Source organism: Centroberyx gerrardi, chromosome 4 (genome assembly GCF_048128805.1).
Source record: "Centroberyx gerrardi isolate f3 chromosome 4, fCenGer3.hap1.cur.20231027, whole genome shotgun sequence".
Taxonomy (NCBI): Eukaryota; Metazoa; Chordata; class Actinopteri; order Beryciformes; family Berycidae; genus Centroberyx; species Centroberyx gerrardi.
The window spans coordinates 19,681,440-19,696,522 of NC_136000.1; the positions used below are offsets into that span (position 1 = coordinate 19,681,440).

General features: G+C 44.9%; 1 protein-coding gene across 1 annotated transcript; it reads left to right on the plus strand.

Moving 5' to 3' along the window:
* The first annotated feature begins 7,194 nt into the window (after positions 1-7,194).
* On the plus strand, positions 7,195-14,334 carry rag1 (recombination activating 1). The gene is made up of 4 exons (XM_071914863.2): positions 7,195-7,345; positions 8,425-8,779; positions 8,993-10,131; positions 10,996-14,334. The coding sequence occupies exons 2-4, from the start codon at positions 8,442-8,444 to the stop codon at positions 12,741-12,743; spliced, it is 3,225 nt and encodes a 1,074-aa protein (XP_071770964.1). The 5' UTR covers positions 7,195-7,345; positions 8,425-8,441; the 3' UTR covers positions 12,744-14,334.
* The last annotated feature ends 749 nt before the right edge of the window (positions 14,335-15,083 follow it).

Below are 15,083 nucleotides of genomic sequence, written 5' to 3' on the forward strand. Positions count from 1 at the left end.
AGCGAGTGTGAGAAAGAGATGTAGGGAGAAAGGCTGCTGGTTTGCTGTTTTGCCTGTTGGTGGTGCTAGTGTAACGTCTATCACTGTGCCTCTTGCAATGAAACGAGGTGAAATGGGGAAACACTGCTTTCATTTGATGAGTAATGAAATCACGAAAGATGCGTGCATATATGTGTGAGTGTGTGTGTCCGTGCGTGCGTGCGTGCGCGTGTGCGTTTATTTTTTATTTGTGAGGTAGACAAAGTGTGATTAATATTCTCAAGCATATTTCAGAGGATTTTGAGCCAGAATGTGCCGGACTACTTAATAAGTCAACTTTTATTTGGCTCGATCTGGGAGCATGATGAATTATGAAATAAAGTGAGAGCTCAATGCTTTTTGCAGTTTTATTTCTCTGTGGTTTACATAATTCAGTCTGAACATTTGTAACTTTCCTGACAGGTTAATGCTGTTGGGTTCAGAGTGAAGACACTGAGGAAATACGCAGAAAGACAAGACAGCAGGGGAGAGGCAGACATAAAGATGAGAGGATAAGGACAGAGAACAAAGGGGAGAGAGGATTTGAGATGTCACAAGATAGTTTCACACTGTGTCCCTGAAATCTGCTACAGCATTGTGTGGTGTCAGATTTTGATGAACTGTGTGTGTGTGTGTCTCTCTCTCTCTCTCTCTCTAAGAGCCGATGGTTCTCTATAGTTCTGATATAGTCAAAGTAGGAGTTTGACCACTGCAGTATTGCACCCTCCACTGCATTCTGATCAGTGTAAGTGGTCACTCTTTGAAAATGGAAAAGTCAGGAAATTTGATGTCTTCAGTCCCACAATCTCAGAAAAAGCAGACGGAGGGAGGGAGGGAGGGAGGGAGGAAGAGAGAGAGAGAGGCTGAGTGAGGACGTGGAAAGAGTACACCTTGTGTCCTTCAGTCGTTTTTCTTTGCGAGGACCCAGTTCATCTCGCCTGCAGAATCTTCAATGAGCCATTGCTCTTTGTGACTGACATCCCACCCAGACCACCCTGCTGATTACATTTGTCCGGCAGAATAGAGTGAGTAGGGGAGAGACAGAGAGGGGAGAGAGGAGAAAGAGAGAGAGAGAGAGAGAGAGCTCGAAAAAAGAGCATAAGTTCCTTGATTGCTGCTGCGAGTTAAACGCCTACATTCATCCATTCGACTTGTGAGCGCAGGTGGTTTTCTTTTTTTTTGCACTGTAGAGCTCTCTGTCTGTGATACTGTCATTGTGGCTGTGTCTGTTTCAGTTTGGGCTCGTGAATCCTCCTGTCTGTACATATCTGCCTGCTTGTACCCTTGTCGGTAAGCGGTGTCGCCTTGGACATCTCAGTCCAGACAATGAAGCTGTAGCCCTATTCTCGTCACTCTATTCATCCCTGGCCAACTGCAGCCGCTCCCTTCCCCTTATCTCTGTGTGACCAAGGAAATTAAATTACAAATATAATCACTCGGCACCAGTTTCTTTAACCGCTTGGCTCTGCTTTGCATATAGAGTGTGCTTGCTTTGGAGACACGTGGCGTGAAGTTACTTATTGGCCTATTTGCGATAATGGGCTCTGCTCCACTAGTGGTGGAGTCACACACACCTTTTCACAATGACAGTGATGTCTGGAGGTGAGGGGAAAGGAGGTTGAGCAACAAGGGCATAAAAGACAGGAGACATGAGTGCGGCCATCTTGACAAATAAATGGCTCAGTATTTTGCATGGGTGAGTAATTTAGAGAGCTGTGAGGAGATCTGGGTGGAGGCAGAAGCAGGCATTATGGGTAGTCAGATTTCTTTTAATGGAATCTATTGCTTACAATCGGAGGTGATTCCTTCCCAAGTATAGTCGTTCACTCACTCACTCACTCACTCACTCACTCACTCACTCACTCACTCACACTTCCACACTTATGTTGACTGCTATGTGTAGGCAGCTTCCTCTTCAATGCAAATCTATTCCAGACACGTTAAACCATCTGACTAAATAAACTCTCCCCATCTCTCTCTCACTCTCTCTCTCTCTCTCTCTCTCTCTCTCTTGCAGGTCTTTCACAAAAAGGCACGGGATGAAAACCTGTGTATATTAGAATGATGTGCATCCCGGGGGAGGCAAAAGGGAAAGCTGGTAAAGGGAAGAGAGTGAGAGAGTATGAATAGAAGAATAGCATTTTTATCATCGATATTATGAGTGGGCCATTCCCGGCCTCCCTTGCCTCTTTCCCTTATTCCCTATTTGGTTAGGAATTTATTTACTTATGCAGACTGTTATACTTGCTTGTACAGGCAGGCCGGCAAATGCAAAACTATATCAATACCTTTGGATCTATCCAGTCCCAAAGCACTCCCCGAGCAGGTGGATGGTGTATTTATTTGTGATCTTTATGTATTCAGTGCAAGCTACTCTCCCCTCTAACTACAGGGACCATGTGTTCGTCGGTCCCTTCCTGAGGCATCTCTGTGTTCTGCTGCAGTGAACTAATGCCATATGCCCCTCAGTCGGGCTCAGCTATTCAATTCTTTCTCAGTATACTCCAATCCGGAGACTACGCTGCACTTGGTGAAATTCTGAAACGAGATGGGATTTTTCAACCCGGTGTTCCCGCACAACTATATGTCTGCCCCTGTTCTCATAAAGCCCATAGCCATCATCATCCTCACCAACAGCAGGTTGCTGTGGGAGACCGGGGTGGTAAAATAATGGCTCCCCGCTGGATTGTGTGAATCATGGCGATGACTGGTTGATAAACGCTCCACCACCCGGTCTCTGGCTCCAATAGTCATTTCTCTCTCCAACTGGACTGGCTGCCAGATGACAACACCCCCCCCCACCCCCTCACCACCCCCCACCCCCCCATCTCAGCCCCTCCTTCCACCTCCTATAATTACTGTATGCTATGAATCGCGTTTAAGATCAGTCAGTCTAAATCAGTCCTGAATCAGCGTGCGCCACTGTGCCCATTGTTCCTTTGTCTGGGCTCTGGCAGTGCTGGTGCAGAAAAGGCCACAGCTGTCCTGGCATTTCCTATAATGGACTTTTTAGTTAAAAGACAGGAAAATAATAAGCAGATCTACGTGTGGGAACAGGGCTCTTTTGTGTTTGGTGGGAAGTCGAGACCAGAGACAGTCGGGGGGGTCAGAGTTGACAGCCAACAGCACTGCTCTTTTCACACTCCTTGACACATAATGGGACCAATTTTTCTCTCTACATCTCTCCCTAGTGGCCATGATTTGCTCATTACATTGATGGAAGGGAAGTGAGGGAGGGAGTGAGAAAGGGAGAGAGGGAGAATGACCAGTTGAGAGATAAATGGTCTTAAAGTTGGTGCTGAGAATTCAGTATTTTTTTAAATTTTGATTGCGAACTTGGATCACTGTTTCCCACACCCAGTAGATTACCCTTGGGGAGGCAGTATGGATGTAACCCACTTACTATGGTGTTTAGCAACCGGCCAAGAAATCCTGCCATCGAGGATGCTGAGTGTTTGAAATTTAGAGGAGTTGTTTGCAAGGCGCTATCCCTCAGCTGACAGACCTTCTGTGTAAACCAGCACCAGACAGTTCGGGAAAGAGGACTAATACGTGATTAAACAGAAAACAAATCCACTGAGCGGATGTTTACGTGACTGGAGGTCCCCTGGCATCAAGGGGACTGCTCCTCAATCAGGAAAATCTACATTTAATTAACACAGAATTAAAGAGCATTGTTATTTTGATTAAAGACACCGGTCTTGATTCCCCACTCTACTCTAGTGCTCCTGAATCCGGCTTAGGGTTTAATTTCATTTGGTTTACTGAGAGTGGATCAACATCCATCTGGAATGTCTGCTCAGATGAAGGTCTCACTTCTTGGAGGGCCATACTGTAAACAGGAACACAATCACACAATGTGTTCAGTGCAATCTCTGCATGTTATTGACCTCTGTGGGGCCTTTCTTGGTATGGTAATGGGATTTCTCCTCATAAAAAGGTTCTTTAAATGGACACTCACAGTTGCTGAAGCTTAAGTTGTTCCCCATATTGTCTGACTCACCAGAACAGAAGAGATGAATGGAACCAGTCCAAAACCAAAATAACTCTGCAGCGCCTCAGGGAAAGTTATAATGCAAGGCTTGGAACGAATTAATGCGCTCCGAAGACTAGACTATCCAATAAAATGAATATTTGGATAGCTGGACATGGAAGATATTGTGGTGTCAGGCTGTCAGCAGCTTGTGGGGGATGTTATTTGTAGAAGCTGAGATGTTGTGTGTGTGTCTCCCTGCTCTCTGTTAAAGCTCCATCAGTCAGGATGAGCCAACAACAAATGCAGCTGAGTCATACAGGGTCACGCAAGGCCCCGAGACAGCATCACTCAACTCAGCTGTCCCCTGGCTGTCACTGTGTGTGATTATAAGGGCCCGAACCTGTGGCGAAGACGGAGGAAGGGCCGCTAATGAATCACCTCATTGGAATAATCACATAAATGATTATTAACAAAACCTAAGGTGAGGGTGAGAGGAGAGGGGAGAGACGAGGGAAACAAGAGTTTGAGAGGGAGAGAGACAGAGAGAGAGACAGAGAGAGAGATGGATGAGGGTGATATGAGTAGTGGGGAAAGGGTTTTGTTCTGGCAGGTAGCTTTGACGAATGGCTCTGCATTGGAGTCTACCTCCTTGAGTATTAATTTACCAAATCATGTCTCAGGATGAGGGATGGAAGAGGTGGACAGTGGGAGGTGACTCAGTGAAGAATGGGATGGGTGAGGCTGAAGTTGTTGAATGCGCTATGAAAATGCAATTAAACTTTGCATTCTGAATGCACAATATATTGCATAACACTCAGTGGAAATATGAGAGCGAAATGCCCTCTTTGCCCTGAAAGCAATCATGAAGATGCCTCCATTCTTCATGACATTTCTAAATATCATGCTGCAATTCTTTTTGGTCTATTCAAATGTAGATGATGCTGACATTTTATTCTCTGTAAGGAAGATAGTGAAGCTACTGTAGAATTCACCCATTGTCCCATGTCTGCTATTGACACTTTTCCTTAAGCTGCTGTGTGACTTGAGCAGTCGGAGGGTCTTTTTTGGACCTTTGGCTTACATAGTTCTGCCTGGAAGGCTTGATCTCTTCCCCCCTTTCCTTGTCACAGCCTGCAATCAGCCTTAAGCCCTTTTGTGGTCTCCACTCCGAGCTAAGCCTGTTATCCTGTGCAACTCGTTTACACAAGATCACTACTATATCCCCTTCTCTGTCTTTCACCTCTTACGCCTCCTCTCTCTGTCTCCCTCCTCCCTCCTTCTCCTTTCTCTGCCTTTCTCTGGCTCTCTGTATTTCACACACACACACACACACACACACACACACACACACACACACACACACACCTACACCTACACACACACACACACACACACACACACAGGTCCATAAGTAATGATTCAGAAGGTCCTAAGCCAACAAAGGATGGATAAGTAGGACGTCTTTATATTTATTTGGTCTTGTGCCTGAGTGTCACCTAAACGCACACACACACACCCACTCACACACACACAAATACACACTGCCATCCCACCCATTCCTCCCACCCCACCCACCTGCTGCACACTCATATATACAGACATTGTCCATTGGCGTTGTTTGGGTTAATCATATAAAAAAAAACACTCTCTCTCAGTGGCAGGTGTCCTTTTCAGTGGTGCATTACAAAACTCCTGTATATCCTCCTAAACTGCAGCTCCTACTCCGCTGGTCTGCTCCTCACATTCATAACACTCAGCTTCATGCCAGGTGGCTGTCTCCACAAGTCTTTTTCCCCATAAATCAAACTGTCATTGAGTTGATCAATAACAAGTCAATTAGCAGACGCAGAGAGATGAGGGTCTCAGGGGGTCACCGCTTGTTTGCTAGACAGACATCTGCAGCTTTGTCCCTGTCTGCCATGAAGCTATGTGTATCGCTTACCTTGGAAACATGTGGGTGCCTGGCTATCATAAATCTAAATATCAACTATAAATAGGCTTGGAACATCTTGCTACAATCCATCATTTGCTCGTTCTTGGATATGTAATGTATCAAGCACTGCATACCACCGATCTCCCATCTGCGTTTGATGAATCTGAATAGACCGAGAAACCACTACTTTTTGCCACCAACTTATTTGTATACTATTTGCTATTTAATATTTCCTGTGGATAAGTCTATGCTAATCACAAAAACAACTACTATCACTGTCTAAGGTCACGCGTGACCGTATGCACCGAATAATAGTGGCAAAGCCTGCCAGTATTCATCCTGCTCCCCTGTTAAGCAGACAAGAGTGGGAGAGACCCAACTGTTGTTTGGTGCCCACTGACTGTGTATCTAATGACTTGGCTGGCAAATCCAACACAACAGCAACAGGCTCCTGTGGAGAAGACACCAGATTAATCCCCTGGATAATTACAAACAAGAATGATCTTGGGCAAATACTCCCTCTACCTACTGAGACATTACATCAAATGATGCTGTCTAATTAAAAATCATTCTTAATGGAGACAGAGGGACAGTTTGAAGGAATGAATGAAAGGTACTGCTTCAATGTTCTGAGAGCTAGACAGGAGAAAATACAGAAAAGCTATGCATCTGCCAGTCTAAACTGTGGCCTGTGTCAAGTGGAATTTGAATCTGCAAAGTCAATATTATAAAATAGTTGGTTTTGCAGGCTACATTGAAATGTTTACAGATGATTTTCTTTGTCTGTGTGGGACAGGACAGTGAGGTTGTTTTCTGTGATCAGTTGTGTCTCTTCACTAGTAACCTTTTCATGGGTTAACAGTGTCTTTTTCTCAGTTAGGCCACCTGGTTGAGGTGAATCTGCAGATGGAGGGGGAGAAAAGGGAGATAAAGGTGACACAGAGTTGTCTCCAGCTGAAGATCAGTGTGGTATAGAGAACTGTTTGTTTGGGGTGTGGTGTTGGATTCTGGGTATGCATGCATGTATTGGTGTGCATGTGTGTGCATGTGCATGTGTGCATGTGTGTGCATATGTACAGTATGTACATGTGTTTGTTTGTGTGCAACTGTGTTTTGGGGTTAACCTTGTTTTTTTTTTTTGCAGATCAGCTGCCTGTATCAGGTGGCAGGAATTGACTGTTGGGATCCCGTACAAGGAAGGGTATAAATACAAGACACAAGGAGAGAGATAGGAGCAATCCCACTGTATGGAGCCACAGCACTTGGTAACAGATGCACCAAGCTGAGAGACACTCAGTGACAGACACAAATATATACAGTACACACAGTGTGTAGGGCCTGGCTCCAGGGCTTCCCTTGTGCTCCCATGCGGAGAAGACCCCCGGGGGAGCTGACGCCAGCTGAGACTGAAAAACAAGGTAAGAGCCCAGCTGACACACATGCACACAAGGCTCAGCTGTTTGTCTCAGAGGAGAGTTCAGCATGTGAAATACACAGAGAGCCAGGAAATGAAGGAGACTGCCAGACTCAAGCCTCCCAGGGAGAAAACATAGTGGGGACACTGAAAGATGGATAGAGGGAAGATGCTACAGACTGTGTGCTATAGGTGTGCAAGGGTAAGACTCAACAATAGATGTAATAGTTTCTAAGAATGTTTGACTGATTTATTGATTTGTTGTCTGAACTGGGAAGGAACTCAAATAGTATGAGAGGCGAATAAGGTCTGTGACACTGGTTCACCGTTACAGTATGATTGATCTGTAACGCTGTCAAATTTGACTCTGGAATTGAACATTGTTGTGTTTGGTATAATTCTTCATAATGTTTGTTTTGATATGATGGTTTCTTGTTTTCCTTTTCCTCCTGTTTGGTCAATAACTTTGTATTATGAAACAAGTTTCCTGTGTCTCCAATTTTTTCTTGGTTTAAAATGCCAGTCAGAGGCTCCTGAGGCTCCAATTCTGTCTCGAGCCAAGAAAATGACTAATATAAATGATTGACAGCCTTGCAGGGATAAGGTTGCCCATTTAGCAAACTCGCTGTGTCAAAGGAAAAAAGTCACAATGGCTCCCTGAGCGATGGGATTGGAGATGAGAGAAATGAAGATTTTGGTGCTGTATCGATCCCCCAATGCTTGTCTCATGCATTTTACAGAAGATCTAAATGCCACTTATGGTATAATACAGCACTCTAGGTCAGGGCTCACTACTCTCTGTTCAGTGGGATTTCAGAGTACTTGGTGTGTAAATTCAGCAGGAATCAAGTAAAGCTGCTAGGTTTTGTCATGGGATCAACAGTGAAAAGGCACTGGGGATATCTGAGGATTCAAACACTTAAATCTCTTCTCTATATCCATCAATGGGCCTCTCATAGGCAGCTGAAATAATTTCATACTTTTGTAATAGATCTAACTAAGCTCTGCCTCTCTCCTCTCCTCTCCTCTCCTCTCCTCTCCTCTCCTCTCCTCTCCTCTCCTCTCCTCTCCTCTCCTCTCCAGGGTCCGAGGCCTAAATCATGGCGGAGGACAGCCTGGAGACAGACGGCCCCAGATCTTCCATGCCGGCTGAGCTCCACCATCCCCACTCAGAGTTCTCATGCTGGAAGTTTAAGCTGTTCAGGGTAAAGTCCATGGAGAGGGCTCCTCTACCCAGTGAGACGCAGCCTGAGAAAGGAGCCTTGTCAGGGCTCTTGCCTCCTGGAGCTCCAAGGTCAACAGTAGATGATGGTGTGGGTCTTCCAGGGAGCGTCATGAAATTGTGCCTGGGGGGAAAAAGCAAGGAAAATGTGGAGGGCCCGGGCCGGAGGGTAGATATGAAACTACAGGAGATGGACACCCACATGGGCCACCTCAGGTGAGTGGGCACTCACCAGCATACTGTATCTAGTATACTATGCAATACTAAAAACTAAAATAATGATTTTGTCTCATGTATAATATCACATGTCCATTTGTACAGTAGGGTATACAGTATACCACAATGTCACAGGTATCAGTGAAAATTTCAATGCTTTTCTTTCAAAGAAATCACATGACAACATTGGCTGTTTGATTTTCCTGTGTGAAGGTGTCTGTGTCGGCTCTGCGGAATGGCTCTAAGGAAAGTAAAAGGCCCCGAGCATGAGGTACACGGGGCTCTGGACGAGGCAAGCAGGGGGGCCCTGCGTAGGACGGGCTGTAAGTTCACTAGCTGGCCAGCGGTCATCCTCAAGGTCTTCAAAGTGGATGTGACAGAGGACACAGAAACCGTCCACCCTCCGTCTTTCTGCCATCGCTGTTGGATGGCTGCCATACGAGGTGGTGGCTTCTGCAGCTTCTCCAGGACTAGAGTCCCAGAGTGGAAACCCCACTCTTCTTTCTGCCCTCTTTGCTCCCCCAGGAAACCTTCACTCCAGCGGACTGGGAGGAAGAGGAGGAAGCCTGTTCGTAGAGCCCAGAGCCTGGCAAAAAGGACCAAATGGGACCACTGTGATAACGCCGCCACTGGTGAGAGGAGAGTTCTGAGACCGCTAGGAGATCATCACCATGGACCTGCGCTCAGAGCCTGGAAGAGACCCAGCATCCAGAGAGAGCAATGGGTGAAGAGCATCACTCACTGCCAGAAAGACCACCTGAGTACCAGGCTGATCTCTGAGAAGTTCCCTGTGGACTTCCTCTGCTCCGTCACCTGCCTGGTGTGCGACCACCTGCTCTCTGACCCAGTTCAGTCTCCCTGTGGACACCTCTTCTGCCGCAGCTGTATCGTGAAGTATAACCACACTCTGGGACCTCACTGCCCGGCCTGCAATCTGCCCTTTGTGCCCGCTGACCTCACCACCCCTGCCAAGGGCTTTTTGGCAGTCCTGCATTCTCTCCCTCTGCTCTGCCCCAGAGGTGGCTGTGGGGAGCAGGTAAGGCTAGACTCATTTAGATCCCACTGTCTAGGCCACCAGCTGGATGAACAGGATGCAAACCAGAGGTCCCCAGAGACACGCCTTGAACACTACCTGCTAATCAATAAAGGAGGAAGACCCCGCCAGCACTTGCTATCACTGACGCGTCGTGCCCAGAAACATCGGCTGAGGGACCTGAAGAACCAGGTGAAGGTGTTTGCCGACAAAGAGGAAGGTGGTGACATGAAGTCTGTGTGTCTGACGCTGTTCCTGCTTGCTCTGAGATCTGGGAACGAACACAGGCAGGCAGACGAGCTGGAGGCCATGATGCAAGGTAAGGGGCTATTTTAAGGTTTTGGTTCATAGCTCATTTTCAAATTTAGGACATAACTCTCCATCCTCAACAAAGACACAAGTGAATGAAAATGATATAGTGTTTGCTCATTAATATTCTGCCTACCGCAGAGGAATACACTCATCTCATAAATAACAATGAGTTGAAAAGTTCACTATTTGAGAAGAGCGGAGGAACTTGACTAGGATTCTGATTGAAAAGCATTTTATCATTGTCTGCCTCTGTCTATTGAACCAGTCTTGTTACACACCCAACTCCCTCCCTGATTCTCTCCCACTCTCACTCTCTGTCTGCTTGTCCGTCAGTCTCTCACACTCCCTTTAATGCACAATAACAACTCTTGTCAAGGGGCTGTTAGAATCAAAACAACATCAGCAGCTCTTGTATCTGCAAATTACACAGACAGCACCATCCTCCTCTCTGGGGAATAGAGGCCAGCTGGTGTCTGTTTTCATCTGCAGCCAATACATCACTTTTGCCAGCTTCACTGACTCACCCTCTGTCCCCTTATAACATTTGGAAATTAGGAAATATTGGATTTTGTAATAATCACCAAAGCACTAGAATGGGCTTGTGGGCTTTTGACAATGATACATCCACATTTGGGTGTTAAATTCATGATTCACTCTGAATCATAGTATTAATGACAGCAAATGCAGGGCACCAAATTAGGAAATGTTAGATACTGCAGTTCTTTTCAAAGCACGAGAAAGGTCTTCCACAGTTTGGTGTTAAACAAATGATTCTCTTTGTGTCTCAATCCCTGCCTTATTTTTGTTCCTGTCTTTCCTATTCATCTCTCTCTTTCTCTCACTCACACTCACATTTTCTTTGTCTCTGCAGGCAGAGGCTTTGGATTGCATCCTGCTGTGTGTCTGGCCATTCGCGTCAATACCTTTCTGAGCTGCAGCCAATACCACAAGATGTACCGGACTGTCAAAGCCACCAGTGGCCGCCAGATCTTCCAGCCCCTGCACAGCCTCCGAGCTGCAGAGAAGGAGCTCCTCCCCGGCTATCACCTATTCGAGTGGCAGCCGGCCCTCAAAAATGTGTCTGCATCGTGCCATGTGGGCATTATTAATGGGCTCTCTGGATGGGCTGCCTCAGTGGACGATTCCCCAGCTGACACCATCACTCGGCGATTTCGCTATGATGTGGCCCTGGTGTCAGCCTTAAAGGATCTGGAGGAGGACATCATGGAGGGACTGAGAGAGTGTGGGCTGGAAGACAGTGCTTGCACCTCAGGCTTCAGTGTTATGATCAAGGAATCTTGTGATGGCATGGGAGATGTCAGCGAGAAGCACGGCGGCGGGCCGATGGTCCCTGAGAAGGCTGTACGTTTCTCTTTTACTGTTATGTCTGTCTCTGTCTTGGCAGAAGGAGAGATGGAGGAGGTTACCATCTTTAGGGAGCCAAAGCCTAACTCGGAACTGTCCTGTAAGCCCCTATGTCTGATGTTTGTGGATGAGTCAGACCACGAGACACTCACTGCTGTCCTGGGGCCTGTAGTTGCAGAGCGGAATGCAATGAAGCAGAGTCGACTCATCCTATCTGTGGGTGGCCTGCCTCGCTCCTTCCGCTTTGAATTCAGAGGCACAGGATATGATGAGAAGATGGTGCGTGATGTGGAGGGACTGGAGGCCTCAGGCTCCACCTACATCTGCACTCTGTGTGACTCAACCCGGGCAGAGGCCTCTCACAACATGGTGCTGCACTCCATCACCCGCAGTCACGATGAAAACCTGGAGCGTTACGAAATATGGAGGACCAATCCTTTTTCTGAGACCGCCGACGAGCTGCGAGACCGGGTCAAAGGAGTTTCCGCCAAGCCCTTCATGGAGACCCAGCCCACTCTGGATGCATTGCACTGTGACATTGGTAATGCCACTGAGTTCTACAAAATCTTCCAGGATGAGATTGGGGAGGTGTACCAGAAGGCCAACCCCACCCGTGAGCAACGGCGGAGCTGGAGAGCAGCTCTAGACAAGCAGCTGAGGAAGAAGATGAAGCTTAAACCGGTGATGAGGATGAATGGGAACTATGCCCGGAAGCTAATGACCGAGGAGGCTGTGGAGGTGGTGTGTGAGCTGGTGCCCTCAGAAGAGAGGAGGGAGGCCCTGAGGGATCTTATGGGCCTCTACCTGCAGATGAAGCCTGTGTGGCGCACCACCTGCCCAGCCAAGGAGTGCCCCGACCAGCTGTGCCGCTACAGCTTTAACTCCCAGCGCTTTGCCGATCTCCTCTCCACTACCTTCAAATACAGGTACAATGGAAAGATCACCAACTACCTGCACAAGACGCTGGCCCATGTCCCTGAAATCATTGAGAGAGATGGCTCCATAGGAGCCTGGGCCAGTGAGGGGAACGAGTCGGCAAACAAACTGTTCAGGCGCTTCCGTAAGATGAATGCACGTCAATCAAAGGCGTTTGAGCTGGAGGACGTGTTGAAACACCACTGGCTCTACACCTCCAAGTACCTGCAGAAGTTTATGGAGGCTCACAAAGATTCTGCCAAAGCTCTGCAAGCTACCATTGACCCAGTGGAGATCCAGGAGGATGGGGATATGTCTCTGGATGTTACTGAGTTTTGAGAGTTGTATTAATTTTAAATGTTAAGATGTGATTGATTTTATACACAAGATAGTAGGAGTATTACTTGTAGTATATCCTGTTCAATGTCTGTTGCAAAAACATTATGAGAAACTAATGACTGCATAATTTTTATAGTAAGTTTCAGACTTGAAGCAGTAATGTCTATTCTCAAAGATGCTGCTTTTTTTCTGTAATTAAAGAATATCTTTGCAATTTTACACAATACATCATCATTCATTGTAGGATTTTAAGTCTTCTTCCTTAAATGACCCATTTCATTTACTCACACGGAGTCATTTCCAGAGGAAGAACAGTCAGCCCAGTTTTATATTTGTATTATACTTGTTAATTTTTAGTTAATCATTAGAGCACAATGATGGGACAGTACAGGAATATAGAGGTAACATAGAGTTCCTCTTCCCTTGCTTTTAGCAAGAAAGATTTTTTTATTTTTTTTTATCTTGAGCTTCCTGTGAAATATGGTGCAGTTTATTGTATTGCAAGGTTATGACACATTTATGGATTTATACAGAGAGGATATTTATGGAAACAGATGAAAGCGCTGTAAGTCATGGGAGGGAAATTGTGTTAAAAAGACCACATTTATGACCACTGTATTAATATATCATTTGAGCTGGAACAAAATGCAATCACAGAGACCCAAATGTTCTTTGTTTCATGAGTGCCCTCTGAAAAAGATTACTTTAGTGCTTTATAGCGGAGTCCCTGAGGGGCAGAATAGATGCCAGGTCACTTTGAACCAATTTTATCTCTTTTAGTTTTTGCACAGTGGAGGATAGATGATACTTATTCTACTTCTTCACATAAAATAAAGCATATACTGACCTTTTTGTTGATATCATAAAAATACAGTATGGTCCATTACTAAGCCTAATACCCCATGGACTTGCTTGCAGGCAGGGATTTTTCATCAGATCTGTATATAACCTGGCTCCTTTTCTCTGCTGATATTTTTTCACAACCGTCACTGACAGAGGAGAGGGATGGACGAGAGCAAGAGAAACTTGATGTAAACTGATTTGTTGGCGACTTTATTTGTTTGATTGATTGATTATATTGTCTTTTTTTGCCCTCACTATTTCCAATTGTGACAGGCAATTTCGTTTTCTTATTTGATTGAATGTTTTGATTTGATTTCGCTGTCATAACTTTAACCATACGACAGCTGTGAAATATTTATATTTCATTTGATAGTTGTCACAGTCCTACAATAACATCATGTTTTACAGTACAGTATATTGCGACATGTCTCATATTTGTTTTTTTATCATAATGAATTGCATTTCCAACATAATGGATGATGGATGATTCATGCAATTCCACTTGTTCACTCTTCACCATGTATTTCATTCATACTCGTTTTTACTACACTAAAATCAGTTGTTTCCTGGGGATGCAGAAAACTTTCAACAGTCTCTTATTTGGCATACTGGTGATAAATTGAAAATCCACTACATGCTTAATTACGCTTGTTTTTAAATGTTGTTGATAATAGTTTACAGACCTCAATCTTTCTGGTGTATTTACACCAAAACAGACAACCTTTTATGTTTTGGGTGAATTTTCTGTATAATGTGACAGTGATGAGTTTGTTTGTTATCAAAAATGTTCTTGTTTTCATCAAAGAATGAATAAATAAAAAATTTGACTTGAACTTCTGGGTTGTTCTCATTAAAATGTATTCTAATTTGACTTGAACTTCTGGGTTGTTCTCATTAAAATGACTTCTATTTTATTTTATTTGGGAGAATAGAAAAATACATGATAAAAAAGCAATTTGGGTAAAGAAAGTAAACCAGTGATTCTCAACCTTTTTCATATCAAGTTTAGTACACATTAGAGCCACCAGAAATCTGAGAATATTTGTATTGTTAGATATGATTTTGTCCAGAATTCCAAGACTATCTACATTGTAGGTAGAGAGATAACAGTGAAACTATGATCAAAATAGTCGACATTTCTTCTACATTCTCTAATTGTGTTAACTTCTTATAAATGAAATAATACTGAAGTTTAACAATTCATCAGTTTGCTGGGGACCCCTGGGACCCCCTCAAGGACCCCCGATGGTCCCCGGACCCCATGTTTAGAACCACTGACTTAAACCACTTATTTCCACTGTGGTCCTTGATAGAAAACAATAAATTGACATACAACACATGAATACACTACTACTACAAACACTACAGAGAGGCCTGCTATAATATTAAGGTTTTGTGTCACATATGAAGATTGTGAAGCACATTAGAAAGATAAAACACAGATATGAAGTTCTGATTTCAGGTTTTATTTTTATTGTTTTATCTTTTGACAACATT